This window comes from Durotheca rogersii, assembly GCF_024521655.1.
Source record: "Durotheca rogersii strain YMJ 92031201 chromosome Unknown GGS23scaffold_7, whole genome shotgun sequence".
In the NCBI taxonomy this organism is placed as follows: Eukaryota; Fungi; Ascomycota; class Sordariomycetes; order Xylariales; family Xylariaceae; genus Durotheca; species Durotheca rogersii.
In genome coordinates, this window is record NW_026251238.1 from 516,226 (window position 1) to 544,147 (window position 27,922).

General features: G+C 56.3%; 5 protein-coding genes across 5 annotated transcripts; 2 read left to right on the forward strand and 3 right to left on the reverse strand.

Annotated features, from left to right (window-relative positions):
- Positions 1 to 324: 324 nt before the first annotated feature.
- Positions 325 to 9,134, reverse strand: GGS23DRAFT_619944 (uncharacterized protein; the record flags this gene model as incomplete). The annotated part of the gene is made up of 3 exons (XM_051521059.1): positions 325 to 4,570; positions 4,628 to 5,742; positions 5,799 to 9,134. 3 exons carry the CDS (start codon positions 9,132 to 9,134, stop codon positions 589 to 591), a joined length of 8,433 nt encoding a protein of 2,810 aa, XP_051372841.1. The 3' UTR covers positions 325 to 588.
- Positions 9,135 to 10,149: 1,015 nt separating this feature from the next.
- GGS23DRAFT_484033 (uncharacterized protein) lies at positions 10,150 to 11,297 on the forward strand. The gene is made up of 2 exons (XM_051514331.1): positions 10,150 to 10,552; positions 10,648 to 11,297. The coding sequence occupies exons 1-2, from the start codon at positions 10,215 to 10,217 to the stop codon at positions 10,850 to 10,852; spliced, it is 543 nt and encodes a 180-aa protein (XP_051372842.1). The 5' UTR covers positions 10,150 to 10,214; the 3' UTR covers positions 10,853 to 11,297.
- Positions 11,298 to 12,669: 1,372 nt separating this feature from the next.
- Positions 12,670 to 17,459, reverse strand: GGS23DRAFT_484069 (SAPS-domain-containing protein). Its single transcript, XM_051514332.1, has 4 exons — positions 16,641 to 17,459; positions 15,090 to 16,571; positions 14,359 to 15,030; positions 12,670 to 13,713 (listed from the first exon to the last, which is right to left on the reverse strand). Exons 1-4 carry the CDS (start codon positions 17,307 to 17,309, stop codon positions 12,952 to 12,954), a joined length of 3,585 nt encoding a protein of 1,194 aa, XP_051372843.1. The 5' UTR covers positions 17,310 to 17,459; the 3' UTR covers positions 12,670 to 12,951.
- Positions 17,460 to 19,396: 1,937 nt separating this feature from the next.
- On the reverse strand, positions 19,397 to 21,467 carry GGS23DRAFT_484103 (dynein regulator). The gene is made up of 3 exons (XM_051514333.1): positions 21,182 to 21,467; positions 20,944 to 21,109; positions 19,397 to 20,853 (listed from the first exon to the last, which is right to left on the reverse strand). The coding sequence occupies exons 1-3, from the start codon at positions 21,217 to 21,219 to the stop codon at positions 19,669 to 19,671; spliced, it is 1,389 nt and encodes a 462-aa protein (XP_051372844.1). The 5' UTR covers positions 21,220 to 21,467; the 3' UTR covers positions 19,397 to 19,668.
- A 2,366-nt stretch (positions 21,468 to 23,833) lies between these two features.
- Positions 23,834 to 27,644, forward strand: GGS23DRAFT_563065 (armadillo-type protein). The gene is made up of 3 exons (XM_051516063.1): positions 23,834 to 24,534; positions 24,614 to 27,190; positions 27,264 to 27,644. Exons 1-3 carry the CDS (start codon positions 24,361 to 24,363, stop codon positions 27,288 to 27,290), a joined length of 2,778 nt encoding a protein of 925 aa, XP_051372845.1. The 5' UTR covers positions 23,834 to 24,360; the 3' UTR covers positions 27,291 to 27,644.
- The last annotated feature ends 278 nt before the right edge of the window (positions 27,645 to 27,922 follow it).

The window sequence follows — 27,922 nt, forward strand, 5'->3', positions numbered from 1 at the left end:
GGAGCGGGAGAGAGGTATGATCGCGATGCGATGCCGGTATAGCATCTAATACGAACAGAGTTCGCAGATTTCCATCCCCCCAAACTTGGAAGGGTAATGAATAGGTTAGTGTGAGAAGGATGAGGTGTATTTCGTGGTGCTTATACGCTTTGTGGTTCTGTCTACCTATATATATAGTAGTCTGTAGATTTCATAAACCCCTTCCCCGACCCGCCAACCCCTTATCCCCCTTTAAAATGAACCCCTGTCATTTAGTAATCAGACTGAAGCATAATAACACTAGACGATATTCCGTTCTGAAATATCTCTTTTGAAACAAAACAAACGTTAAGGTATCAAACAACCGCCCTCCATCCTCGCCCACCTACCGGTCTGTGTCTACCTACTACTAGTAGTCCGTTGTTCTGGTAGCCCATTTTCCCTGCCACCCCAACGCCGACTCCCAAAATATCCCTCAGTGATATCAAAGCGCGCGCAAGCTCCCCCCTCTCTCTCCATGCCCGGCGCGCACAATTCAATACGCCCACCCTCCCGTATCCTCTACCCTCGAGACAAAAGGAAAGTGCGGGCGCTCGCCGTGTAGCGCGCTCAGCTCGACAGCCCGAGCATCCTCGCGCCGAAGATCGAAGCCCTCGTCCTAGGGGCCCTCGCCTTCGCGCCCTCGGGCCCGGGCGGGAGCAATCTGCCGGCGTCGGCGTCGCCGTCGCTCTGGCTGCTGCCCGCCGCCGCCGCCGCCGCCGGGTCCGGCGAGAGGCTGGCGCTGGCGGTGTATCGGTGGGGGGGACCGTGTTGGCGGTGCGGCCGGCGGTGGTCGTCGTGCTGCGGCGGGTGGAGCGCAGCAGCAGCAGCAGCGGCAGCGGGTGGGACCGCGCCGCCGCCGCCGAACGGCCGCTGCTCCTCGGGGTAGCTGCTGGAGCGGACGTGGTGGGCGGGGGCGCGCGGGGGCGCGAGCGCCGGCGGCCCGCCCGCCACCGCCGCGGCGCGCCGGATGCCGCGGCCGGGCCAGCCCGCCGGCGCGTGGCTCGGGCGGTGGAGCAGGGCGAGCCCGGGGCGCGGGAGGGCGGCGGCGGCGCGGCGCTCGGCCTCCTGCTGCCTCGCGACGACGAGCTCGTACTGCTGCATCATGGTGGGGTGGGTGAGGATGTCCTCGGCCGCGAAGGCGTGCGGCTCGCCGCTGCCGCCGACGCCCGGCGACGCCGCCGCCGCCGCCGCCGCCGCCATGTTCTCGCTGTAGTACCGCGCGAGCTCGGCCGCCGGCACCAGCGCGCCCCAGATCTCCCAGAACGGGACGGCGCGCAGGTCGGGCACGCCGAGCGCGCGCGCGTCGAGCACCGCGTCCCACGCGGCCGAGACCAGCGTGTGCGCGGCGCGGGCGCGGTCCGGGTCGAGCGGGTCGACGGGCGAGGGCGTGCCCGAGCCGCGGCTGCCGCGCCGCTTCTGCGCGCCGCCGGGCGCGGCCAGCGGGATGCGCGGCGCCGCGCGGCTGTCGCCGAGGCCGCGCAGGCGCAGCGGCGCCGTGACGAGCGCCGCCGCGAGCTGCGCGATCACCGCGCCCAGCATCGCGAGCGCGGCGTCGGCGAAGGCCGCGTCGACGCGCGCCGCGCAGAACGAGAGGGATACGTCGGCGACGTCGCCGCTGCCGCCGCCGCCGCCGCCACTGCGCTCAGCCGGCGCGACCGACTCGACGAACAGGTCTGCGGCGTGGTGCGCCGACTCGACGCAGCCCAGCGAGCAGCTCGCGTCGCCGATGGCGAAGTCGTCGACGTCGCCCGCGCCCGCGCCGCGGTCCCGGTGGCAGACCACCGTGCTGAAGCGCGCCCACGCCGGCCACGCCGTGCACAGCCGGACGACGTCCGCGGTCTGCATCGTCTCGTAGGGCATGCCGGCGGCGCGCTGGTTCTGCACGCGGCGCAGGAACTTGTACGGGAGGACGGGCGCGTCTGGCAGCCGCGTCCGCACCGGCACGATGTTGCCCATGGGGCCGACGACGTCCGCGATGGCGTGCCCGCCCGCGAGGCTCCGGTGCCGCCGCCCGTCCACGAGCTGCCCGAAGACCACGTCGTCGCTGCCGGATAGATTCGACAGCACGATGGACCACGCGCCCTTGAGGATCGTCTCGAACGATATGCCCATGTTCTGAGACGACGCGGGAATGGAAACCTGCAGCTGAATAGTTGTAGAGTTTGAGTTTATGCTTGCAGGCGATGGCTGCGAGACAACTTGTGTCATCGACGCGCCCTCTAGGAGACCGCGCCAGTATTCGCTGGCGCTGTTGGAATATGTAGGCTGCTGAGTAGTCTTGACTACCTCGCAGAAGCTGGGGTATCGATTTGTAAGTGTATTTTGTTGATATAATTTGCCGAGGTCCCGCATAAGCACTGGCAGCGAGAGATCATCGTACTGAGCTCTAGATAGGCGCATTATGAGTATGGAGCTCTTCCCGGCATCGAAGTAGAAAAATTTGGTGACGGGCCGCCGGAAATCAACTGGTGCTTGTTGGTCTTTCTTGATGGACTTCGAGGCCAGGCTAGAGAGTCTCCAGCTTTGGCACTGCTCTCTCGAAACCTCGGGGTGGTACGACCGAAGAACGGTCTGGTAGAGCTTACGGCGGCGACTTATGAATGCGGTTCGTAATGTTGGATGGGCCTGCACTAGCAGGAAGCACGCGTTCTCGAGGTTGTGCCACTTAAGGGGGCCGTTGATGTTGATCGTGATGTAGCTGATATTGCCGTGGCACCGCAGCATCCCGGACTCGACAAACGACGTTTGGAGAGAAGATGCCTCGGCTACATCCTCGATTAATCCCTCGTCGAACCCGAGTTGTGACACTACCGAGTCGCTGGCAAAAGAATCCGGAGAATCTGGTTGCGTAGCTTTCGTCTCCTGGGGCTTTACGGGAGACGCCGCCTCTAGCGAAACTGCCCCCTTACAGAGGTTAGCGAACGAGACGTCTCGAAGCACGTCAGTGGTCGAAATATTGATCCCCTTCTGCCGACACTGAGATACGAGGTCGTGAGCCAAGACGGTATCGCCGCCTAGGCTTAAAAATCCGGCGTCAGCCGCGATAGCATCTTCTTTAATATAGAGCACCTCGGCCCAGATAGCCCGCATCTGCTCTTCGACCCGGGGCGACGGGAGAGGCTTGGAAATCGGCGATCTCTCCTCCACCGGCGAATTCGCCTCTGTTAGCCCGACCAGTCGCCTCCGTCGCAGTCCGGTAATCATACGTTGAAGTTCTTCTCTGTTAATCTGAAAATCCGGCGTCAATGGCATGGCTTTGACGGGTATGTATGTTGTGGGAACCATATAACTTGGCAGAGCCTCTCGAAGAGTCATATCCGCCGTCTTCTTGTAGAGGCCCAGCCTTTCTCTAGTGATAGAGCTCAGTTTCGACAGCCCCTCGCTTCCCTGAAACGCGCTCTCGTCCAGCTCCACGAATGCGGCAAGTATGGAAGGCAAACCAGGGTCATTGAAAGCGATCGTCTCTACGGCGACGTCGACACCTCCGCCGAGACACCTTCGGAGCCTCAACTCGATATCCTTCGGGCGAAAGGTCTTGCCGTCGATTTCCATCTCCTCACCCGCGACCCAGATGAACTCAATCTGCCCCCCCTCGCGGTAGCGGACGTAGTGGCCCGTCTTGTAGTGACCTGTCTTAAGCAGACGGCTTCCCGACTTCTCGAGCAGGGTTCTGATGCGGGTCGAGCACTTTCCAGCCCAGGCCTGGGCGTCGGGGTCGCTGATATCGAACCCGCTCGCCAGCATCGGACCCCCGATCACGAGCTCGCCCACCGCCCCGACCGGCACTAGCCGGCTGTTATCTTCGGGGCTCACGACCCTGAAGTTTCCGCTGAACGGGCGGCCAAAGCACGGCGGTACCCGAGGATCGGTCGCTTCGGTCGCGGAGAGCCCCAGCGGGCATGCCTCGGCGACGCCGTACACGAGCAGCACCTTCGTCTTTCCGATCCACGGCGCGTGAGCGTCGCCGTCGAGATGACGGATAGGAAAGCAGACGACGGCGAGGTCCTCCAGGCTCTCCGGGTCGATCTTCCGGGACAGAGCAGGAGTGAAATACGTCCAGTTGACTCGCATGCGCCTCGCGGCCTCGGTGAAGCCCGCCACCTTCTCGGCAGCGGAGGGGACGCAGACGCAGCCACCCTGGACCAAGGTGGTGAACACTTCGGCCAGCGCGATGTCGGTGCTGTACGACGAGATCTGCATGACTCGACTAGACGGGTTGATCCGCAGCGCAGGGCCTTGCCCGAGACACGCGGCTGCGAGAGTAGCGTGGCCGTAGGGCGTGGCCCTCGACGACGTGGGAGACCCGGGGGGGCCGAGGAGAATACACGCTATCTCGTACGGCGCAGGCTGGGGAGGCGTCACGTCGACCGCTCGCGTCGCCATTTCCAGGATGGACTCGCCATTGACGACGATAACGTCAACACTGAAGCCACTAACGTGCTGGCGAACTTGGTCGGAAACCAGCACTAGGTCGGCGCCTACGGTCTGGATAACGCGAGCAAATGTCGAGATCAATTCTGCATCTACGGGGACCAGGATGGCGCCGGCGCTAGAAGACAGTAAATAAGAGACTCTACTGGAATTTCTTGGCATGTCGTGGACTTACTGGAGGACTGCTAGCATGGCCACCACTGCCCAACGGCTCTTTTCGACGATCACCGGCACGGGCGCCTGTGGCTTCAGCCCGAAAGCCAAGAGATACTTGGCGAGGATGACGGATAGTTCGTGCAGCTCGCCGTAGGACAAGTCTCCGTCCCAGGCGCAGACGGCTTGCATCTCGGGGTTAAGCGATGCTCGGTTAGCGACCAGCTGATGGACGGGCGCCTGGGGCACGTCGATCTCGGGCGTCCTGTCCCACGCAAGGATCTGTTCATTATCGTGTGCGCTGAAGAGGTCGACCTCCCCGACAAGGCGGGTCGGCGCGCTGAGAATGGTCTCGACAGCCTTCCTGAAGGCGTTAGCTATGCCGGTTGCTTGGTCAGAGATGAGGATGCGGTATCCGATATCGACCGTAACGTTCCCGCCGTGAAAGTGTACGTCGGTGTTTATGTCGTATTCTGAAGCTTGCTCGGTTCTGACATGCTGACACTTGGAGGTGTTTGACAAGTTGTTGGAGACGCCTTCGTATCCAAAGGAAAGGCAGGTGTTGAATAGATGCCCCCCCTTAATATCGAGTTCGTGTTCGATCCTCGCTACCGGCACGTATTGGTGGCGAAGGGTGCGCCGGTGTTCGTCCTCCGCATCAAGTAGTAGCTGCACCAGAGGCTCGTCGCGGGGGACTGTAAGTTTATACGGCAACACTGTAGAGAATGACCCAACAGCATCGCTCAGGTCCTCAACGGGGAGGTCCCTGCCCGAGACACGGCAGCCAAAACAGACGTCGTCCGTTCCGATGTAAGTTCGGAGAACTAGGGCCCAGGCGACTCGCAGAACAGTAGATATTTCGACGCCGTGATCTTTGGCGAACGTCTCGACGTGCTCGCACGGTATTTCAAGGTCTGTAGACGTAGTGTCCCACTCGCTCGGGGTTGGGTTTAAGACGATAGTGGGAAATCGACATGGTTGAGAGTTGCGCAGATGCTCTTTCCAGAAATCAACGCTACGAGAAGCCTCCTTCAGACACTGGAGATATTCGGAGCAGCACACTTCGGACGTGGACGGGCCGAGATTATGGAAGTAGGCTTGCTCGAGTTCTCGGAAGAGGATCGACATACTAGGGACCTATGGGACCTTCAAGTTAGCCACACGTATTAGAAACTCAAGGCTCAGGAGCTTACGTCGCATGCGGCTTGGCTCATCTCCAGCTTCAAGAACGTCTTGTTAGCCACCTGACAAACGACGAGTCTATGCCAAGGAATGCCCTCGTCGAGCGCTAGGGGAGGGAGCTTCTCGAGCGAAGCCATCGCCTCCACAACGCTGTCGCTTTCGAGGAAAAGCATGTTAGGCGAGTGAGACCTAAGCACGATTTGATCGTATAGGCCGTCTTTAGAGACGCCCCGATAAAACACTGTCCTTAGAGCAGAGTGGTGCTCTGTTACTCTGTTCCAAGCAGCGCATACACGAGAGATGTCCACAGGGCTGCCAGAGGTGTCAAGATCATAAATAATCTCCGCCTTGGAACTTCCAGGTATGATGGAATCGTTGACCAGAATATTCTGCTGGATAGGTGTTGCAGGATAGATGGCTTCAATATCTGAGACGCTGAGGCTGAGGCTCGACAACGTATCTCTGTTCAGCTGGCTAAGCTCCTTGTCGATCACGTTCAAATGGGGGGATTTGGGGAGGGAGAGTCCGGGGAACTTATGTTGTAATCTAGTAATCCCCCGGCGCAGCAGCAGCTCGTAGTTGTGTATCCAATTGCCGATCTGCTCCTGATATCTGGAATCCTTGTGGTAGAGGATCTTGACCTTGCTTTCGCCCTGGTCGACCAGTGTTGATACTTCAAATAGGGCGACGCGACCGACGTCGCGCCCAATGTCCGACGTACTAGAAGCCAGCGCCTGGCCTGGGAGCGTGATCTGCTCCAGGATGGCCTCCTGTCTCTGCGTTTGCTGCATAGTTCCGGAATACGTGAACATGAGCTCGAGGGGTAAGTGGGTGGAAGCAAAGGTGAACGCGGACTCGGCGTTGACTAGATTCCTCGTGAAGTGAAGGGCGCCGTCTGCTGAGATGGTATGGCGCAGATCCTTTACGCGATCGAAGACGGTTAGGATGTCATCCGTGGGGGACACCTCCAAGGCGAAGAGGCAGAGGTAGGTGAACCATCCCACGGTCTCCGATACGTCGCAGTATATGTCCGGCGAGGATCTCTCGTGTTCTTGGCTCCATACGGCTGGCACTTGGCGATCGCGAAACGTCTGCGCAAACGAGAGGATAAGAGTGGCTATGAGGATGTCTGCAGGGCTCGTGTTAAACGTCCGGCTGCTGGTCTCGAGCAACAAGGTCTCTTCCACACCAAGGGTAAAATCGATGGATGTTGTGTTGCCATACGTGTTCGAGGCCTCGTCAACCCCCCAGTATCCGGGATTTCCCACCGGAATGCCGAACGAGATGTCAGCAGTCGGCGCCATCGTCTCGATGCGACGCCTGCGGTGGTGTATCCATTCTTGGAACGACGTCGAGGGACCGGACTTTGGGCAACCCTGCGTTAACAAGGCTTCGAGGTCATCTACTATGATGCTCCAGGATTTGAGGTCGACGACGAGGTGATGCGCGACTAAGTAGAGCATCTGATAACCATCGTGGGTGTCGAAGTGGTGTGCAGCGAAGATAGGCCCGGTGTTAATGTCGATCGCGGCTTGGGCAATCCCAACCACTTCCTCGACGTCGGCATCTGTCTTGACGGAGTGGTGCGCAAAGTGATAAGAAGACGAGGCCTCGGGTTCTATCGATTGGCACCAGGATTTCTCGACGGGGTGGAACCGGCATCGAAGCATAGCATGATGATTGACCAAGGCCTCTACTGCCGCGCGCACATCCTCGAGGCTCGCTCTCCGTGTGAGCCGAAACAACATGCTCTGGTTGAATTGACGTTCGCCGCCAGACGCCCGTGATTCGCCGTTGTTGCGACTAATGTGTGTGTGAAAATATAGGCGTTGCATGGGCGAGAGCTCGAAAGCTTCCGTAGCAGCCGCGCTCGCGTCACGAAGATACGGCCCGTTCGGTATGGCGAGAGCAGTGAGCTGGGACAACGATTTCGCTTGTAAGATGTGTTCTATCCCAAGCGAGACACCCTGAAAATCGCCTTCAGACACGAGCCGCAACGCATCGAGATCGCCGCCTATAGCCCTAGACTGCTTATCCATTCTCGTGCCTACCTCGTCGGTGTGCGGCGCACTGCTGACCGTCTTTTGAAGCCATCTTTCAATCCCGCTCGGGGGTAGTTGTCGCGCGGTTTCTCCCGATTCGATCGATAGTATCTGCCGTTGAAGCTCCTCGTTGGCATTTTGAATCCATGTTTGCAGTTTTCTTCGTTTAGTCTTGCCGGCATCGTCCACAGGCATCTTCTCCAGCACTATCCAAACAGTTGGGACGAGCCCGGGGGGGACTTTGGATTCGACCGACCTCCGGATCTCTGATAGCCGGCCGGCGTGGTGTATGCTCTGTAACCTGACTTCACAGTCATCTGGGCCTTCCCCTTCGCAACCTGATAGGGTGATAAAAGCCACGAGTTGATCCTCGAACGGACCAGCCTTGGGTTTAAGCACAACAGCTCTCGAGACGCCCTCATGCAAGGCTAATGTGTGTTCAACTTGGATGTTACGTTTCCGGGACTGGCCTTGTTTAAGTTCTGCTCGGGAGCTGAGGGACCTAGCAGGGGCCTTCTGTGGGATCGACGGCGCTCGACGGCGCTGTAAGGCGGGAAGCGTGTCTGAGGAGTCGCACTCGAGCGGGTCGATAACCATAGGCGGGATCCCGCCTTCGGCTGACAAAGGTTGGGTGAGCGGCATTACGCGCGTCTGGAGCTCTGCGATGGTTCTGCAATTCATCATGTCTTTAGTCTTGATGGAAAAGCCTTCGTCTATACATCTCGCCCGGACTTCTCTCGCCTTCCGATAAGTCCCTCCGAGATCCACAAACGACTCTTCCAGCGGTAGAGAACTGCTATCTAGGCCGAGAACATCAGTTACTATAACTATGAGGCGTCTTGCAATCGAATTGTCCGATGACGTTCTCCTCGCGAAGGTATCGATATAGGGCGAATAGGCCGACGCCGAGCTATCCGAGTCTTCTCGCGTGGATCTTGCCCTGTTCAAGGGCTGTCGGGGGCTGCCGGAGTGCGAATAAACCGAGTCTGAGACGTCGTTAACATCTTGTATTAACCCGTAAAATGGCTGTGGGAGCTCGTTCGTGTCGACCCCGAGGACGCGGGCCACGGCGACTGTTGCTGATCTTAAACGTTCTCTGGGGTCGTCGACCCTCTTCGTAGGAAAGGAGGTAATAGGTAAAGGGAGCGAGGTGATGAGAGAAGGGAGCTGCCTCCTCTTAAATCTGCTATCCCTTTTTTCTAGATGCGTCCCCTTGGCCGTCTCGTCGGATCGATCTTCGGAAAGGCTCGATATGGTATCGTCTGGAGAGAGTGCTGGAAGGCTCTCCCCTATCGGACTCTCCATGGCTGAACGCGGCACAGCGGAAGGAGGGGGGGGGGGGAGAGATAGCAGGCAAATACTAGGGAGGGATCCGAGTTCGTCGACAATGTAAGAGCGTATCAGGCCAGGCTTATACCTCGGTAGTTCCTAGATTCCCAGACTTCTTCGCACCGCTACTACCACAAGGTCCGTAGATCGGGCTTGGAAGTACAGCAACTTACGGACGTGCCAGGCAGACCGGACGCGGATAGCATTTGAGGCAAACCTTGGGAATCTACGTGACAATGCAGTGTAGTATTGGGGTCTGCCATGCACCTGAGAAAGAGGCGGAGAGGGTGAGCGATGGGATGATGGTCAGCGAGAGAAAGAGGACACCACCGCCTGCGGGCATTTAGAACCGGACTCTCTCTTGCATCAATATGGTTTTTCGTCGCCGTCTAACCGTGTGGATACCGGGACGAAGTTTCCATGGATTATATATATCCATCGTTGGGACGTGTCCACCGATGCGAAGGTCTTGGGCTCCGTATTCCGGGCCCGGTGCTGGTAATACGGAGACAGATTCGCTCGGGCTGGCGTCCAATGGGGTGTGGAAGGGGAGCGAGAGGAGGGGATTCTACGTGTGGGAAGTCTCCTGCACCACCGGGATCTTGTCGTGATCTGTCACGACCGGGACTGGCAGATGCCGGAAGGCTTTTACGAGGCGTTCAGAGGTTGGTGACAAAACATCAATTGCCTACCTTGTCTCTGGCTGGCTGGTGCGAGCAACACTTACCAGGTAGCAGGGAGATAGTCAGGTCAGCGCAGGAGAGTGACAGTGTGAGGCTTAGGCGGGTGGTGACCATCACAATCCTTGGCTGGGCTTGCATGATGATCATGGTAGGTAGTATGAGTAGAGCTGGGGGGAGGAAGTCTTTGGGGCCGCGTGGCTGAGGCCGGGAACTGCGACAGGGGGAGACGGTAGCTAAAAATACGCAACACACACACGACTCAGCTCAGACTTTTTTTTTTATACCTACCTCGAGTATTAGTTCGCTTCATTATCATCATCATTTCTATTTTATACTTATTATCGCCATAATTATCATTGTTGCTATTATTGTTATGATTTGTTGCATTTTGAAAGAGTTTCTGCATACCTACCTATTTCCGCCTTTTCTTTTCTTCCACCCTCCCCGAGAGCTCGAACCCGGGAACCAACCTGTCAGAATGTGCTGGATGCCTTGTCTACCGAATAACACCCAATCTCGTCTCTTTGCACCACTCCTCGCGACGCATATGTATGCGTCTACGTTATTGTTATTATTGGCTTGGCTTGGCTTCGATGCCAGTACCGATACTTTGCAGGTGGGCTGGTATATTTATACCTATCTACCTACATTTATCCATCTCTCCCTCACGCAGACTTCAGAATTACGCCGTATCCAGTTAGAAATTGCTCGGTAGGTATACGTGATGTAGCATCCCTACCACCCTGTTCTCCTCATCACTTTATTAATCGACAAGTTGGAGCGAGTCCCTCACCGTACGCCGATAGCCCCACGGAATTCCCAGGCAGTCAGGGGCGAAAACGACATGAAGCCTCCTTTCACTGTCGTGAGACCGCGCCGCACACCCACCCACGGGTTGCCGACGTCCCGAAGATGCCCGCGCGTAGCAATGCGACAGCGATGTCTACATACGCCCCTGAGAGCCCTGTCCCTGGCCATCTCGGTGGACCTCTACAGGGCTCTTGTAACTGACGTCAATTTGCGAACGGGAAGGGGGTAAATCAGAGAGATATTCTTACGATGCGTTCATAGTAATTTCTTGATGTTATTCTCACACTTTTACTTGCATCTGTAACATCTTACTCCTTCTCAAGCGGCTATTACGCCATCCGATCTCAGCGATAGCGCTTCGGCTTACATGGGGTCCATTCGACAAGCGACGGACAGAAAGCCTTGCCAATTCTGCTAACCCGACAAGGAGACTCGGCTGACACCCGTCGTAGTCTTAGAACCACAGAGCCAACGACAACGAGATCCCAAGTCACGCACCAGCCTGGTTCCCTCCCTTCGCTCTTCGCCTCTCGATATAGAAGTCTGAACGAAAACGAGCCAACCAACAATAATGTCTACCTCGTAACATATCTAATCGCCATAGGCCCGATGAGATTTTCCCCCTCCCTCTTCCTTCCCTCCATCTCATAGTCGCCTTCGCTGTTGTAAATAAAAGCCTATTGATGCCAACAGATAAGTGTAAAAAAAAGAGAGGCTTGGCCGTCTGAGCCTGCCCCGGCGATGCGATGCGATGCGATGCGTGCGCGGGCGGTCGCCGTGCGGTCCAGGTGCCGAGGCGAATACTACGTGGTAAGGGGGCCAAACAGTTATAGTTACCAGCTAATATCTATTTCCGCGACCCTGTTCCCAGCCAAGCCAACCGACAGAGCTCCAGCACGCATGGGACTTGACGATGGCTTGGTCCATTCGAAAACATCTGTTTTGCCTATCTCCGTGCGAAGTGTAGGTACTACGAACACACAGCACCCCTCTTCCCTCTCCCCTGTCTTGCCCAAAGTTAGAGACAGAAACAACACTCCATACTTGCTACGACTCAGCCAAGCCGAGGGGGCCAGCGGCAAGGACACACACATATACACATACACGCACATATACGCACGCACCCACGCGGCAAGGACCCGGCCACCATGTAGGTAGGTAGGTATGCAGATCGGGATCCCACATCGATCCCTCAAGATTCCATACCCGCCACTCCCGCCGCTGCCGCCGCTACCGCCTCCTCTCCAGGTCCGCTCTCGAGGCCCGTCCTCCACAGGTGCAGCTTGCGAGAAGGGGAGGGGCATCGCGAACGGAACCGGGACTTCGCGTCGGACCTGCGAGATCCCGTCGCTCGAAGTATCGACACGCAGGCGCACGATGCTCAGGTATGTGTCCCATAGCTATCGACCTCTGGCAGCGGCGGTGAGCACATGCAGGTAGGTATATATACGTGTGGTGTTTGCACAGCCGAAACCCCCCGTGCCGCAAGAGACAGGATATATCACTACAAGCATACCCAAGTACGTAGGCGTAGCGTAGAGACGTAAACAGCTCCAGTAGCCTACAGATGCTTAGGTACCTCAAGGAATGCCACGTCGCTTCGGAGCTCCGTCTCAGCTCCGAATCGCCCCTCTCGTCGGGTCTATCGACTTTTACTGACGTAGGTGTGTTGTTTAGCCTAATAAGTATATAGGGATTAAGTGAGAATTTAAGTAGGTATTTTGTGCACGTAGGCATCGGAATACGCTGGTAACAAGGTGGACAAATTTCTCTAGCAAAAACATCCTGTCGTTAGGCAGTCAAGCAGCCAGCCCTCCCGTAACCAACCTACGGATTGTTTCTTCGTTTCTCTCCGCTTTCTTCCCTCGTTGCTCTCGTCGCGTCATTCATTAACCTAGAGCATCCGCGCCCTCCCCCTTCCCTTCTCCGTGCCTTGCCTTGCCTTGCCTAGTCCGTCTACCGTAGCCTGCCGTATCGTTCCAAAACTATTGTACAGGCTCCGGGCAAATTCGCGACGTGCGACCGGCGGGCAGCAGCCGAAAGCCCGCCTCTCTAGAACCACATATATAATACAAGTCGCGCTCCAAATCCTTCGCTGACGTGTCCCTGGGCCCCCCCCCAGCCCCCCTTTCTTTGGCCGCCCCGGAATCTCTTGAGATGGGGGTCTGCGGCGCGCTTGCGGGTGGGGAACCGGGCTCCCCTGAGAATTGAATATGGGGGTATCACATGCCTGTATATCGAGAAACCTTAACCTTGACGTAATAATCGCTAGAGTCCCCTTTCATGCCGGACGCGGGTTCCTAGACAACCACTTCCTCATCATCGGGGTCCTCGATGCTCGTCCTCCGAGCGGCTTCGTGAGTGCTCTTAATCTTCTCGCCATCCTCACCCGTAATCTCGCTCAGGTTTTCAGCCTTGAGCTCCTCGCCTTCCTTCGCCTTCTGCTTCTCCCTGTCTTTAGACCCGAAGGGCCAGAGGCTGGTGAACGCCGAAGTCTTTTGGCTTGGGGGAGGTGGGTGCACGGCGAGCGGCTTCACGATGACGCCGCTTGTATCATTGCCCTTCTCCTTGTCAACTTCGGGCATGGCAAAGTCACCAAATTCCTCATCGTCCTCGTCACCTCCGGTTGGCACGTCCTTATCCGAGTCAGAGTCGTCTCTGCCATCCCCAAATTTTTCGCCGCCGCTTCGCAAGGCACCTCGCCACCAGCCACCTCGAGACGGGCCTGCGCCCCAGGAATCCGTGTTGTCGTCGTCACCCAGCCCATCGTCGCTGTCATCGTCCACATCATCCTCACCGTCATCCTCGAAAGGGTTTCGGAGAACACTGCTAGTCTCCCTGTCTGCTGCATTGTCGTCGGATCCCCTGCTATTTTCATTCTCGGCCGACTGCGCTGAGGCTGCAGCGGCGTTCTTCTGTTGCATTGCGAGTCTCGCGGCAAATTGTAGGCGTGCGCGTGAGGGGGGGATATTCAACGGTGGGGGGGGAGGCGGTGGCGGTGGGACAGAGGGAGGATCCATCGACGAAGAGGCCGCGTGCAGCGGATCAGTGTACGCACGGAACTATCAGGCGTTAGTAGACTTTCTCTCCGCCCGTTCAAAGAAAAGAATTCCTCGCAAGTCTGTTTTTTCCTCTCTTTTTTCAGTATGAAGGAGTCGAGGAGGCACTGCTGATCCGTCCCATCTTCTCCGCAAGATGGACTGGGGAATGAAAGTCCCCGACGTCTGACGTGGGGGAACAATAATTGAAAACGGAGCCGAAGCGGTATAGAGTGGAAGGGGGTAACGACGAAACTATCTAGAGCGCCCGAGAAAGTAGTATTGATCAAGCATGAATGCCGTATACCCAAGGTCTTCTTCGGCCCACGGTTTATGACAAGTGGCTAAGCATAAATTGTGAAAACCAAGTGCGTGATTTTGGAGTCATAGTCATGCTTGCGTCCCATCCGTCGTTCCACCCCCCATACTGCCCAGTGTGTCGCATGTCGTTACCGCCCTTTATCTCTTCAAGGAGAGGGTGCGGTTTGTAGGCGTCAATGCCGTCATCGCCGGGGGTGAAATATTGGAGAGTATGTTTTAGAGGGTCTCCTAACCCAAAAATTCGTCCTCCATTGACCCCAGCATTGACGCCCTCAGATCCGCGGGTGAAAAAGTGGAATCGGGGTGGGTTGCGCGAAGGAATTCGGCGGGTTGTAGAGAGTAACTCACCTCGTTGTTAACGTCTTCTTCGGTATCTTCGGCGTCATCTTCATCTTCGTCGCTAGAACTACCGAAGCCAGACCCGGACAGCAAACCAGAGCTTATACTGAACGGCCCGAGGCTGCTGCCGCTTCCGTTCTCTTGTATTTCCATACCGCCGCCGCCATTCAGCCCGGCTTCGACAAGCACATGCGAGCCCCCCATCGGTGCGCCGCCGAGGCCGAGGCCAGATAAGCCCATGCCGCCCAGACCGTTACCTGCCATCTGAGCTCGATTGTTCAAAGCAACGTCGGGCCTGACACCACCTAGGATAGCATTGTCCCGCTCGCGCGTTTCCGCTAGTGCGCCCTCGACGTAATTGATCCAATCCTGGCTCATGACGCGATCCAGGACTAGCTCGGACAGAAGCTCCGGCGGGTTGCGCTCCGTAAACTTGACGACTTCCTCGGCAATAAGCGTCAGGTGGCCCATGTAGCCCATACGAGTCTTGCTCTGGGCCTGTGACTGCTCGCTGGATGCTTGACCGTTGATGACGGCGTTAGTGATATCGGCAGCCTCGAATAGCGAGATAGCTAGAGTAGGGTTATAACCGCGATCCATCGGTCCGTTGAATACTTGTTGGACAATGTCGTAGACAACGTTGTGGAGAAAGTTGTTCCACGGATATCTGAAGAAAAATGACTACGAGCAGGGTCAGCCGCTCGTTCAATGCTATCGCAACCATGCTTGGGAGCACTCACCAGAATAGTTGGCACCACCCGATGTTCCACAAATTGCATTTTAAGGTAGTCACCAACAACTGGAGTGAACTGTTCTCTAACCCCGGGCGGTGTCAACCCGGGCTGGGGGTGAGCATCCACGATAACCGCCCCGTCCGGCTTACTATTGGTAATGGTACTCGCAGTCGCGGTTGTGGTTGTGGTTGGCTGTTGTGAGGGGACGCCGGCGGGCATACTCGGTTCAGTCTCCGTGGGGTTTGTAACCACTGTAGGCGTTTCCGTAGTAGGTAGGGGTGGTATACTTTCTACTACGTGGACCGTAAAGCCAGCAGAGCCTCCCGTCTCCCGGCTAGTTGCAGATGGGCCTTCAGACGTAGTTGGGAACACTTCGCGGCCCTCTAATTCGATAATATCCTGGACCTCTACCTGAGTTGCCACTTCGGCCTGGCGTGCACTGGCCGTCGGCAAGGATGACTGTGAAGAATCCTTCGAATCACTTGTCAAAGGAGCATCAAGAGGCTGTGCCAGCTGTGGCACGGCCACCGGCTTCTTGGGTGATAGGGGAGGAACGACTAGCTCGGGGTTCTCGAATTGTTGCTCGGCGAGTTTACTGTCCTGGACGTTGAGCCTCGGCGAGCTCAGGGGCTCTTCCACAAAATCATCGTCTTCCTTTTCAAGAAAGGACGGAACCGGTGCAATGGGGATCTCGTCCTCGGCTTTGATGAATTCGTGGGATGTGTCTTCAGTCATATCGCTCAGGGGATTGACTTCCTCGAATCCGTCGTCGTCGGAGGCATTGGTGATCTCAAGCCGACGACCGTCATCAGGAGATGAATGGCGCATTCGCATAGTAAGGTCCTCTGTCGACTGCACTTCCTCGCCCCGATTCGTCGCAAGTCGCCCTTCGGCACGTAGTCGCTGGCGCTCCTCGTCTCGTAAAGCGATTATGTGCTCGGACCCAACCTCGTTCAACAGCGCCATGTTACTGCAATGAAGAAGCTCCGCCATGAGCTCGCAGGTCTTGAATCGGTCGAATCCAAGGGGTTCGATTTTGCCGCCAAAAGTGGAATCTAGCCGCTGCTTCTGAGCCGGAGCATTGAGTATGAGAGACATGAAATCCGGTACGTGGTCCGCAAAGAGACGCAGTAGAGTGCCTAGGTATATCGGATCACGGCTAGAGGGCAGGGCGTTCGAATCGGGGCCGACATCCGGGTCGTAGTCAGAGTTGTTCTTCCGGATCACTTCGATGACGATTCCCACGCCGACTGTCAAGGCGTTTCCACCACCAAGCATGTACCCGATAAGCTTCTGGACGCAGGCTTTCGACACTAGCTGACGCGTAAGCTCATTTGGGCCGATGCAGGCCTGCTCATTCTGGGAGGCATTGGCGGAGACGGTGATAATAGCTTTGATGAAGTCGCCGGCGGATGTCTGCGCAGCGTAATTGTGCTCCGGCCCGAGGAAAGAGAGCAACGTCGGCATCACATCTTTAGTATAGAGCCACTGAATAATCCCGGAAAATACGTTAGCGCTCTGTCAGAGGCAACCTCGAAAGTGCTGGGACGAACGTACCTCTACTATGCCCTGCCCGTTCTCGGTCCTCTCTAGGCTGATTATCTTGAGCAAAAGATCCATGATCATGGGACAATCAACGTGGCGGAGCATATTCGGGACAGCGTCATCGAGGGATTTTAGCAGGTCTAGCATCTCCTCGGTCTTCTTGTCGAACAAGGATTCGTTGACTTTGGTGAAGTAGCTGGCCTGAAGAGGATCTAGGGGCGAGGGAAGCTTTAAGAAGTTCCAGAAATCGCGTAGCAGACGCTGACTCTCCATCAGGGCTTCATAGAGGGACCAATTGTCGGATGAAAGCACCTCGGCAGCGACGTACGCATACCTGTTACGCTTCTTCTCATTTTCGTCATCGTCGGTCTCGTCACTCGTAGCCCTCGAAGATGCGCGCGGGCGCCCGAAAGACAGGCCCCTGGACCTTGCCTTCTTCTCCTCTTCTTGGGGATCCTCCTCCGGATTTTCTACAGGCTCGAGCTTCGGTGTGATAACATATTCTAGGAGTCTCTCGAGAACTGTGGGCTCACGCATGTACTCGATGAGTTTAGTGTTGTGCTGTTTGACCTCTTGGATCAAGTCGCTCTCGTCAAGCAGGTCTTCAAGTTGGAAGTCGGGTTTGTCGAGGATGGTATCGATCGTCGAGATGTTGGCGTAACCGCCAAATCTCCAGAACATTTTGTCGACTCGTGATGGGGCAATGCCCTATGTCACTGCACCGGCAGAGCTGCACCGGCACCGATCAGGGAAGATAGGTGATGTGGATCTCGGTATATAAGATGTAGGCGCAGACGCAGGTATGAATGCGGATCGGTAGTAGACGTAAGAGAGTGTGAGCTCGAGCATACGAAGGGCACGCTTCGGCCGGACAAGACTTGGGCAGGGCTAGGCCGAGCTGATTTGACGAGATCGTGCGCGGAGGAAAGATGAGAAACAGAGGCAAGATCGTCGCCCAACGCAAGTCAGGCGGGTTTCTCCATGCGCAAGGCAGGAAAATTCCCTCGATGGTTGGTTTATCGGTCTCGATGGGACGACGGGACGGGATGGATAAGTCCTGTCTCTGTGCTCATTCGCGGTACCGCGGGGAGAGGTCGGTACGGTGGTTGGCAAGAAGGTAGGTGTGTAGGCGAGCCGAGTACAGTCAGGGCGTCTCTGGTACCACCCAAGCCAATCGTAGAGTAGCAGTGTAAATCTAGATCCGGAAGTGTGTGTGATGGCAGGTCGCAAATGCACAACACTGTCAAGATATAGCGGTAAGACAGCGGCTGTGGATTCCCTGGCGCCCGTCGCGCAGGGCAAAGATAGACGAGGTAAGGGATGTATATTTTCCAGTTGTATCGCGGAATGCGGTGTCAGAGAGGAGACTCGAAAAAAAAGGTGGAAGTAGAATGAAGGGAGGGGTGGGAAGAGAGAGGAGCGGAGGGACAAGAAAAACCTAAAGCTTCGAGGTGATTAGGACGCCGGAGCTGCAGGCTACTGTGGATATATGTAGGCAATCGAAGGGGCATGTATCAACTCCGATCGCAGAAATGCTTCATCAACGGATACTCGGGGGTATTGCATCGAACCTCACCCTGCGTCTTGGGAGTCCAAGTTGACGTGGACAGGCGGGCTGTTGGACGGAGAGGATGGGGATTGCGGAGGGCGGGAATGCGTACGATGAGCTAACTAACGATAGGCAGAGCGCAGGAGAGGAGGGGGGGAGGGCCTACCCTATAGCACGAGGTCTTATCCCCCGTAGCTTAGGTAAGGCCAGTCAGTCCGTTTTGTATTGTGTAGGTACTGCGAAGGAGGTACCTCATAGCGCAAGATAACATACAATAGGTACAACACACGGCACGTCTCTGATAACTCTTACCGACACTTACGTGGTACGGTACAAATACCTTAGGTACCTCCTCTAAGACAAGTCTCACACAACAACGTGCCTGAGTGCGCGCCAACTAACCTGCCTTTCCGGCACAGTACACATATCCTCATAAATACATAAACTACCTACATGCATACTACGACAAGACGCCAAAGTTGAAGATCTCCCGTGCTCTAACCATCGTCAGGTCTACTCTAACCTTCGATGACTGCCCGGCGGAAAGAAGGCATGCACCGTATGTAAGTAAGTGCTCGACAGGGAGGTGGGAGGTACTTAGAGTAGCAAGGCATCAATCCAACCAACGATCAGCACGGGTAAATCTGCAGGGACGCTTTCAAAGCGGACCTACCGGAAGCCTATATACCTATCTACTTAAACACGTGAGCTCTCCCGAAGTCGAATTTCATCTCTCTTGTATAACAGGTGTGGCATGTGCCTGGATACCAAATGTGCTTGTGATAGACTCGACAATGCATCAAGGCGAGTAAGTGGGAATTAATATGCCTATATGAGGTACCAATCAGTATAAGTATACGGAAAAGGGGTCAAAATATCACGAGACCCATATCGGCAACAAGATAGCAGTGGCTGCAAAGATAATATGGTCCTAGCTATCGTCAAGGGAGCAATGAATACATACTTCTACGTACACCTGCTACGATTTACGCATCTCGGAGCCACGTTGGTACGTATTCCAGTCGTCGCACGCAATGACAGGGTATCAGGTATTCACTCCCCCCGACGTATAAAGGAACTATTACGATCATCTACCAAGGTAATGGTGCCAAACACGCCGTGGAAGATGGCGCCAACCATGGGAATTTTGGTAACGCCGCCGCATCCCCAAGTCCTCTTCGCTCGTCATATTCTATCTCCGCCAGACTCGTCTCAGTTCGTCATCGTGTCGTCACCTCGTTCTACAGCCACGCCCAAAACTTGGCGTCACCGTGCCTTCTCCGGCGTCCGGACCACGTAGCAGCCTCGGCCACCCACGTCGTGCCCGCGACTATTCCATGGCGACGGCGCTCGGGGACGGGAACCCGTATCCGTGGCTCTGCTCTTATCGTCTGCCCGCATCAGTGCGTCGCCAGTCGGCACGAGCCCAAGACGCTAATTGACGCGGCCGTCATATCTTTCCGAATTTCACCAGGGTCGGCGGTGAGGGGATCAATTGGCAAAGACCCTCACGTTCAAATCCACGCTTCCCGTTGCGATGACACACCGGATCTGCACGTCGGGGGCGGCCTTCGCGGCGCCATTTACAGAGGCGCCGTTGGATCCCTGGGTTCCGCCGTTGACCACCGGCTCACGGACAATCCCCGGTGCCCACCGCAGACAGGACACAAAGTGACCGTGCGCATCTGCGAGTATCTTCACACATTTCCCCTCCTGGCTTAGATCCCAACATCGCAAGGTTTTATCATCCGCGACACTAAGCAAATACTTCCCGCCCGGGTGGAAAACGAGCGCCCTCACCCAGTTGTCGTGCCCGGAAAGGGTCTTGATGCAGTTACCTCTCGAATCCCAAATACGAATCGACTTATCTCGGGACCCGGTAGCCATAAACTCTGCGGTGCTCGAGGCCGGTGGGGGTTTCTTTAGCCCAGCAAGCGGCGCTAGATACTGGTAAGTTGACGGAGGCGCCAGAGTACAGCATTCGATCGTGTGCTCGTGGCCGATCAGGGTCAACTTGCTTTCCGGGTTCGCGAGGGATATATCCCAGAGGCGTGCCGTCTGGTCGTTTCCGGCAGATAAGATATAATGGCCATCTGGGGACGGACATACGTCCCTAACCCAATCTGCGTGGCCGCGTATCGTCTTAACACAGTAACCCGTCGATACATCCCATATACGTAGAGTCTTGTCCCTAGATGCGGATACCAGGAGGTTGCTGGAGCTGGGCGCGCCCGCAGCACCTGACGGGATGAACCGGACGGCGCTAACACTATGGTCGTGTCCGGGCAAGGTCCTAATGTTTTTATATTCGTCGGAAGGGTCCCAGAGCTTGATGGTCAAGTCGCTGGAGCATGATGCTAGAAGAGTGCCTCCCCTGGGACCACCAAAGTCGACATCTAATACCGCCTTTGTATGGCCCTTAATTGTCCGCTCGAGCTCTCCTAATTCCCAATCCCAAATCTTTATGGTGTTGTCCTCCGAACCCGAGGCTAAGGAGGAGAATACGGGATGAAATGCGACACAGGTAATTGGCTCTCTGTGTGACTGCAAGGTATGGCGTGCAGGGGACCGAGGGAGCCAGCTGGAAGGGTCCTGGTTTCGTTTCGAGAGGGAAGTCGGTGTCGCATTGTCTATCTCCGACTGCAAGGCGTTATTTTTTGACTCCAAGTCCATGATCTAGCATCCGCGCAATGTATATTAGCAAAGAACCATTGGTGTCTACACGGCGGAGGGCTACTCGTTGCGACAACACGCACGCCACCTTACCTTCTTTTGGAGCCGGACCACGCTGGTCCATTTTTTTTCTAGGAGGCCTTCATACTTCTTGCAGGTCGCAGCATCGAAAGCGTCCCCTAAACCGAGCTCATCTCGCAGCGTGGAAGCGGTATTTGGCAGGTTATTCGACGATAGGTACGCGACGATGGCTTTGTGTCTTGTATGGATGTCAGCGCCGCCCTTGACTCGTTGTATTTACTCCGGTTTGGGGGGTTCGCTAGAGACATACAGCTCCTCGGCTTGTCGTGAGGTCAGAATCTGGCTCATCTTGTCCCCGTTCACACCTCGAAGGCGCTCATGGGCCCAGCGATGGAAGAACGGGGCCAATATTAGAAAGAATGCCAACTAATATGACTGCAGAAATGCAGGAAGTGCGGACGATCCAGGCAGATCGTGGAGGACCGGGGTGAGAGAACAAGACAAGCGACTATCCCACAACACGGAGGGTGGTCGCAGCAAGGGTGTGGGAGTCGGCGCTACACCCCTGGTATTTACCAGCCGCCAGGGGGCTAATATCGAACGGGTTCAAGGCTGGATTAGTTCGGTTATCCACGCGAAAGTCGGGATCGGGAGTGCGACAGCGGAGGGAGTCGATAAAGTGATACCGCGGACCCGCGCAGAAGACGGTAAGTGGAAACCTTTGGTTGGCAGGACCAACGTCAGCAGGGAGTTCGGAGGTAGAGGCGTAGGTGAATAAGAGGTAGATTATGGAATGGGAAAGGTGTATATAGGCGCGGGGACAAATGTTGATGTGCGTAAGTGGGTTGGTAATTCGACGATGGGAGGTTAACACACTTGCTTCGCAACTGGGAGCACGCTAGGTGAAGGCGGGAAAGTAGCGGCCAGTGACCTAGCAGAATTACAACCAAGTAGGAGAAGTACCGGATTCACTCATATACGGCGATAGCGTCACAGGAACATTAGTGCGGCGAAGGGGAAGGCGGGCTGGCTGCGTCGAGAAGGGAACAAGAAGTAGGAAGAAAATAAGTTGGCGATGGTGATGTTGATGTTCCACCGATGCATGGACAGCAACTGACTGCAGAAACACAAAATAGCATTCCCGTCTGACTCGTCAAGGACGTGTAAAGCCACACGGAGATGTGGCTTTCCTCCCCGGAGCCAGCAGCTTGGGGGCCTGCTGGCCTAATGTAGGTATCTCGCCCCCGTGTCTTACAACGCCTGGTGCGTCGGCGGGGTGGTGTCCTCGGGGTGCGTAAGCCACAGCCTTCCCCCCTCCATGCCCTCCATCCTGCGTACCTCATACAATAGGTACATCGAGGCCCGTACCTATCGCAGACAAAACCGGAGCTTACCACCCCTGTCCATTCTACCTATGTAATGTATACGTGTAGTAGAGGCTAGAGGTAGGTATGTACATACGTAGAATGCACATGTGTGCGTATATGTAGGTAGAGGTAGGTAGGTATGTATATGTATGTGTTATGCAAGCCTCGGCCATGCGAAGAAAAAGGCGTCTGAATTCTAGTAGGTCCCGAGCCTCCCCGGCTCCGTACCGAATCTAGCACGCGTAATGTACGTGTATACGCGTAGATACCTGGGTGGGAGGTAGGTAGGAGATATAGCCGGGGCCTATGAGTAGACCTAGGCGCCTTGTCTCTCCCCACAGCGGAGCGAGAGATCTGCCTCAGCAGGTTGGAACCGGTAATAATATACAACGAGCCGAACCTAGGGACTAGGATCTATTACAGGCACCATCCAAACAGGCCCCTATACTACGCAGCATAATATCATACACATATACTCATAGGTACGTATGCCCAAGTCGAGTTCTGCATGGCATCCTCGAAGCAATGTGTATCGCAACCAGACCCGTCGCACAGGAGGAATACCATGGGCAGGCAATTTCCCACCATCCTAAGTATTTAATTGAAGCAAGTCAATCAGCGGGCGTGTCGCCCATAACGGCACCTTGGATTCCGCTACAGTAATAGTACGTCGACGTCGATGCAGTTACCTAACTTCATCAGGTACCTATGGGAGGTAGGTACAGGTATGCTGGCATCTCTCCATACCTACACGTAGGCGCCTAGAAGGACACCTTAGGTACCTACCTACCTCGAACTGGCCTACCAGGGTACCTAACGTAAGGCCGTTGTTGGCCTCGAGGCTACGGATATCCACTCTTAGTGGAAGGTACATATATAGGTAGGTACCTTTGTATGTACTCGTATGCCCCGATGAGCAGGAAAGGGCAGCCCGGGTAACGCTGCGGCAGGCTTGCAGTCTCCATATTTGTCGGCGGCTCGGCCAATCGACGCCGCGGCTCTGTTTCCTGAGGGACGAAACCCCGATCCGACAACACCGCCCATCATCATCGTCGCTGGAATTTGCAGACATCAATATTTGTCTCGCCGCCCCCCCCTCGACAATCTGACATCTGATGCTCCTCCCAGCCCACTCCCTATAACGCACCCATCCCTCTACACAACCCGCACAACCCGCACAGATACCCACAGTGCACACGATAACACGCCCTAGCCCCCAAGAGAACACCCCAAAGAAGACCCTCGAGGCCCAAGAGACCCTCCTGCACAGCGAGCACGAACCTCCTGCTCGCTCATCGCCGAACAGACATCGTACCTAGCATCGCTGCATACATATCCACGGCATCGCTAGCAGCGCGAGAGACCCTGTCGCTAGCTACACCGCATGCCCAGTATCCGCTCAACAGAACATTTATTATGCTTTGATCGCCCCCCACAAATTCAACCATCGTCGGAACATCCTCGACGTTTCCAAGACGACTGACTGACTTGCCTGGAAACTGACATCGTCCCTGGGTAATCACGGTCCAGCCAGCCATCGCTCGGCGCTGCTTGCACTTGGGTTTAAAACTTCAAATTTCTCTTCTTCTCTTCCATGACAGAAATGTACGTCTCCGCCTTCTCCTCTGCTCCCTATTCTCTCCTCCCTATCCTCTCCGTCTCCCCCTTACCCCAAAAGTCTGTCTACATTTACATGCACCCTTGCGATGCCCTGTGTGGATGGACTAGAGCAGCTAGAGTCTGCATAGGGCATTCACTCGTTTAACCGCCCTGGCCTGCCTGCCTCCTACCTACACCACATCCCATTTGTTTCAGCCTGCTTCTCCCCTCCCCTACTTGCTCTTGCGACTTCAACTGGTCTCGACCGCCACAGCAGCAGCAACGACGTCGACAGTTTGGCTATACAGTGGTTTCCGCATGGACTAGCACATGCGGAAAGACATCCTCATAATTCCATACTCTCCGGACTACTGTCGCTGCCGTTGCTGCTGCTGCTGCTGTCGCCACTAACACCACCACTACTACCACCATATCACTGCCAGTACCGCTACCACTACTACTGCTACCAGTTCTATACCACTCTTTGTCTCTTCGTACATCTCCCAACCCAACCCTGCGCAAGATGCACTTTCACCTCTCTGTGAAGGCTAGTCTACCGAAACTAATAAGAAAAGTAGCATCGACTCTATCGCCTAGACGCGCCGCAAATAATTCGACAGAGCCCCCCACGACTAACATGGCGGACGGAGAGCCTGACTACAGCTCTCTGCCTCTGACGGAGAGATGGGTGCATAAAGTGCGTGAGCTGTCCGGCCTTGTCCCCGTTACCCCCGCATGCCTTACCTATCTGATGGGACTAACGCATACGTATATAGGTGTGGAAAGTCCGAAAGCAGGCCTACGAAGAGGCAGCCAAGCAGTTCGAGCTCACTCCCGACGAATATGACCCCGCCTTCCGGCCCTTCAACCAAGACCCGAGTCTCTGGAAAGGGGCCGTAGCAGATTCCAATGTGGCCGCCCAGTCCGATGGCATTGCCGCATTCTGCGCATTCCTCAAGTTCAACGGAAAAGAAGGTTGCGTGCGTTCGCGTGGTCACGTCATCAACCCCATCGTCGAGAAAGGTCTCGTGTCAACGAGGCCTGGCACTAAGGCTTCCTCGATCGAAGCATTATTACTGCTCGTCGAGCTCGACGTCCCTGGTCCCGTCATCGAGGACATCCTCCCTGCTATGTCCGCAAAGCAACCTAAAGTCATCGCGGCCGCCCTCGCCGTGCTCACCACTATATTCCACAACTATGGTTGCAAGACGGTCGACCCGAAACCAGTCCTCAAGATCCTTCCGAAAGCATTCGGTCACGCGGACAAGAACGTGCGAGCCGAGGCGACTAACCTAGCTGTCGAATTCTACCGATGGCTTAGGGATGCGATGAAACCCATGTTTTGGGGCGATCTTAAGCCGACGCAACAATCCGACCTGGAAGCCCAGTTTGAAAAGGTAAAGGCAGAGCCGCCGCCGAAACAGGAACGATATTTGCGATCACAGCAAGCAGCTATGGCTCGAGCGCCTCCTCCGGGGGCCGAAGGGGAAGAGATAGAGGAGGAGGAGGAGGTCGACGAACCGGCCGAAGTAGACGCATTTGACCTTGCCGAACCCCAGGACGTTGCGTCGAAAATCCCAAGCGATTTCCACGACAACCTCGCCTCGTCAAAGTGGAAGGATCGTAAAGAAGCGCTCGAAGCGCTCTATGCCTTGGCTAACGTGCCGAGAATCAAGGATGGCGACTTTAACGAGATCAACCGCGGTCTAGCTAAATCTATGAAAGATGCCAACATTGCCGTCGTCACCCAGGCGGCCCAGTGTATCGAGGTACTCGCGAAGGGCCTTCGCAGGAGCTACGGCAAGCACCGGTCGACCGTGATGGGGCCCATCTTGGAACGCCTAAAGGAAAAAAAACAAACAGTCGCGGACGCTCTAGGCGCTGCCTTAGATCAAGTGTTTTTAGCGACAAGTCTAACCGACTGTTTGGAGGATATCCTCTCGTCCCTCGGTCACAAGAATCCGCAGGTCAAAGAGGGAACGATGAAGTTTCTCGTCCGCTGTCTCAGAACGACTCGGGACGTCCCCAGCAAGCAAGAGGTCGCTAGCATCGTCGAAGCTGCCAAGAAACTCCTCGCCGAATCCAGCGAGGGCCTGAGGTCTGGCGGCGCCGAGGTTTTGGGTACGATCATGAAGATCATTGGCGAACGCGCCATGAACCCCCACCTCGAAGGCTTAGACGACATACGGAAAAATAAAATCAAGGAGTACTTCGACAAGGCCGAGGTCAAAGCTAAGGACAAGCCGAAGCCGCCCCCGGCCCCGGCCGCGCGTGGCCCCCCCGGCGGCCCCAAGAAGCTCGCTGGCGGCGGTGCTAAGAAGGGCGCCGGTACGAAGAAGACGGCAGCGCCGGCAGCTCAACCGCCGCCTGACTCTGCCCCCCGAGCCGCCCCCGGGGGCAAGCTCGGCATGCCCAAGCCTTCCGGGCTATCCGGATTGAAGGCGCCGCAGAAGCGTGTTGGAGCGCCCGGGGTTGCCTCTCCACGAAGAGCGCCACCTGCCGCGGCTCCACCGCCTCTCGAAGATGACGACGAGGAATCTCTGCCAGCGTCGCCTCCCCCTAAACCCCGAGCGGGTATCGGACGAGGTGGCCTTGCGGCGCGATCGTTGGCAAAGCCTTCTGCCGCTCCCGCCGCGCCTTCTGCACCCGAACCACCCCCCTCGAGCGGGCTGGCTGTCATGGAGCGTGCCGAGCTAGAGGAGCTACGGTCAGCTAACGATCGGCTTCTCAAGGTTCTGGATGAGATGCGACAAGATCGGGGCAAATTGATGTCAGAAATACAAGAGCTGAAGAATCAGAACGCCGGACTAATCGAGGACCACACCCGAGACGTGCTCAGCATCAAGGCTAAGGAGACGCAGCTGGTCAGGGCGAGAAGCGATGCCGAAGCAGCCGAGCAGACCAATGAGCGGCTGCGACGGGAGTTGGAACGCCTCAAGCGCGCACTTAGCAGGGCAGAGGGGCTCGGCGTCTCGAGTCCAGGCGTAACGAGCCCAACGCCAGATGAGATGGGCATCTACCGGGACGGAGGGAACTACCCAGGTGCTAGGACGAGCCGGATGAGCTTCGCTAGCAGCATGTCTGAGGAGAAGGAAAACGGCGACGTGCCCCACAACTACCCCAGAAGTAAATTGAGCCCGGATCTACGGTACGGCAGCGGATCTAGCGGGAGAGCCAGCCCCGCCCGCGGTTTTAGGAGCGCGGCGATCGAAGATGCAGTCGGCCACCATAGCGGGAGATCCGACACGAGCTCGACTGTTGGCGGCGGTGGCACTAGCGCTAATGGCGTCGAGAGCTGGAAGAGGGCAGCGGAAGTGACGAGTCAGCTCAAGGCGAGGATAGAGCAAATGAAGGTAGCAAATAACCAGCGCCCTCTCTCCCCTGCCCGTACAAACTCAAGAGCAACCGGCTAACTCGCCGCCACAGGCCAGACAGGGACTGAACCGACCATAGCGTTGGGCTTGCTCCGGTAGTCTTATCATCAGGGGAACGGCGTTATCGGAAGATGGGCCAGCCAGTTCGCCCATTCATGAGGGGTCAAGCTTAGGAAGGGGGGTCTGGAGGGAGGGAGGGTTTTTAACGTCTTGTCTTTTGAGATGATGTGCATTTTCGTGGCGTCAAAATCACATACCCCGTGTCTGGTTTTATTGTCTCTTTTTTTATGCCTGCGTCGTCGGCCACCACCCGGGGAACGCTCGGAAATCTTACTTTTATGATAATTGTTTACTGTTAGACTTGACCGCTCTAGACTGGGAAAGGGGGCTCAGGAGGGACGCGGATCGCGCGTGGGAAAAAAAAAAAAAAAAACAACCGGACGCGGAGGGTGAAGATGCCCGGGATCTGGCTTAATCGATGCCTGCCTACGACACGGAAGACTTCAGGTACAGCTCCTTACGTGGTAGCTACACTATGTAGGCAATACAGAGTGGTTGATACACATGAGCACTCGCAGCGCTGTGACATCGCGCGAGTAGGTATATGGATATATGTACATGCGTGCATTACGCCGCCGAGCAAGCGGCGGGACCGGGCTCGTGTAGAGAAGAAAAAGAGGCTCCTCGGCGCAAGGGGGGTTCGACGAGCAT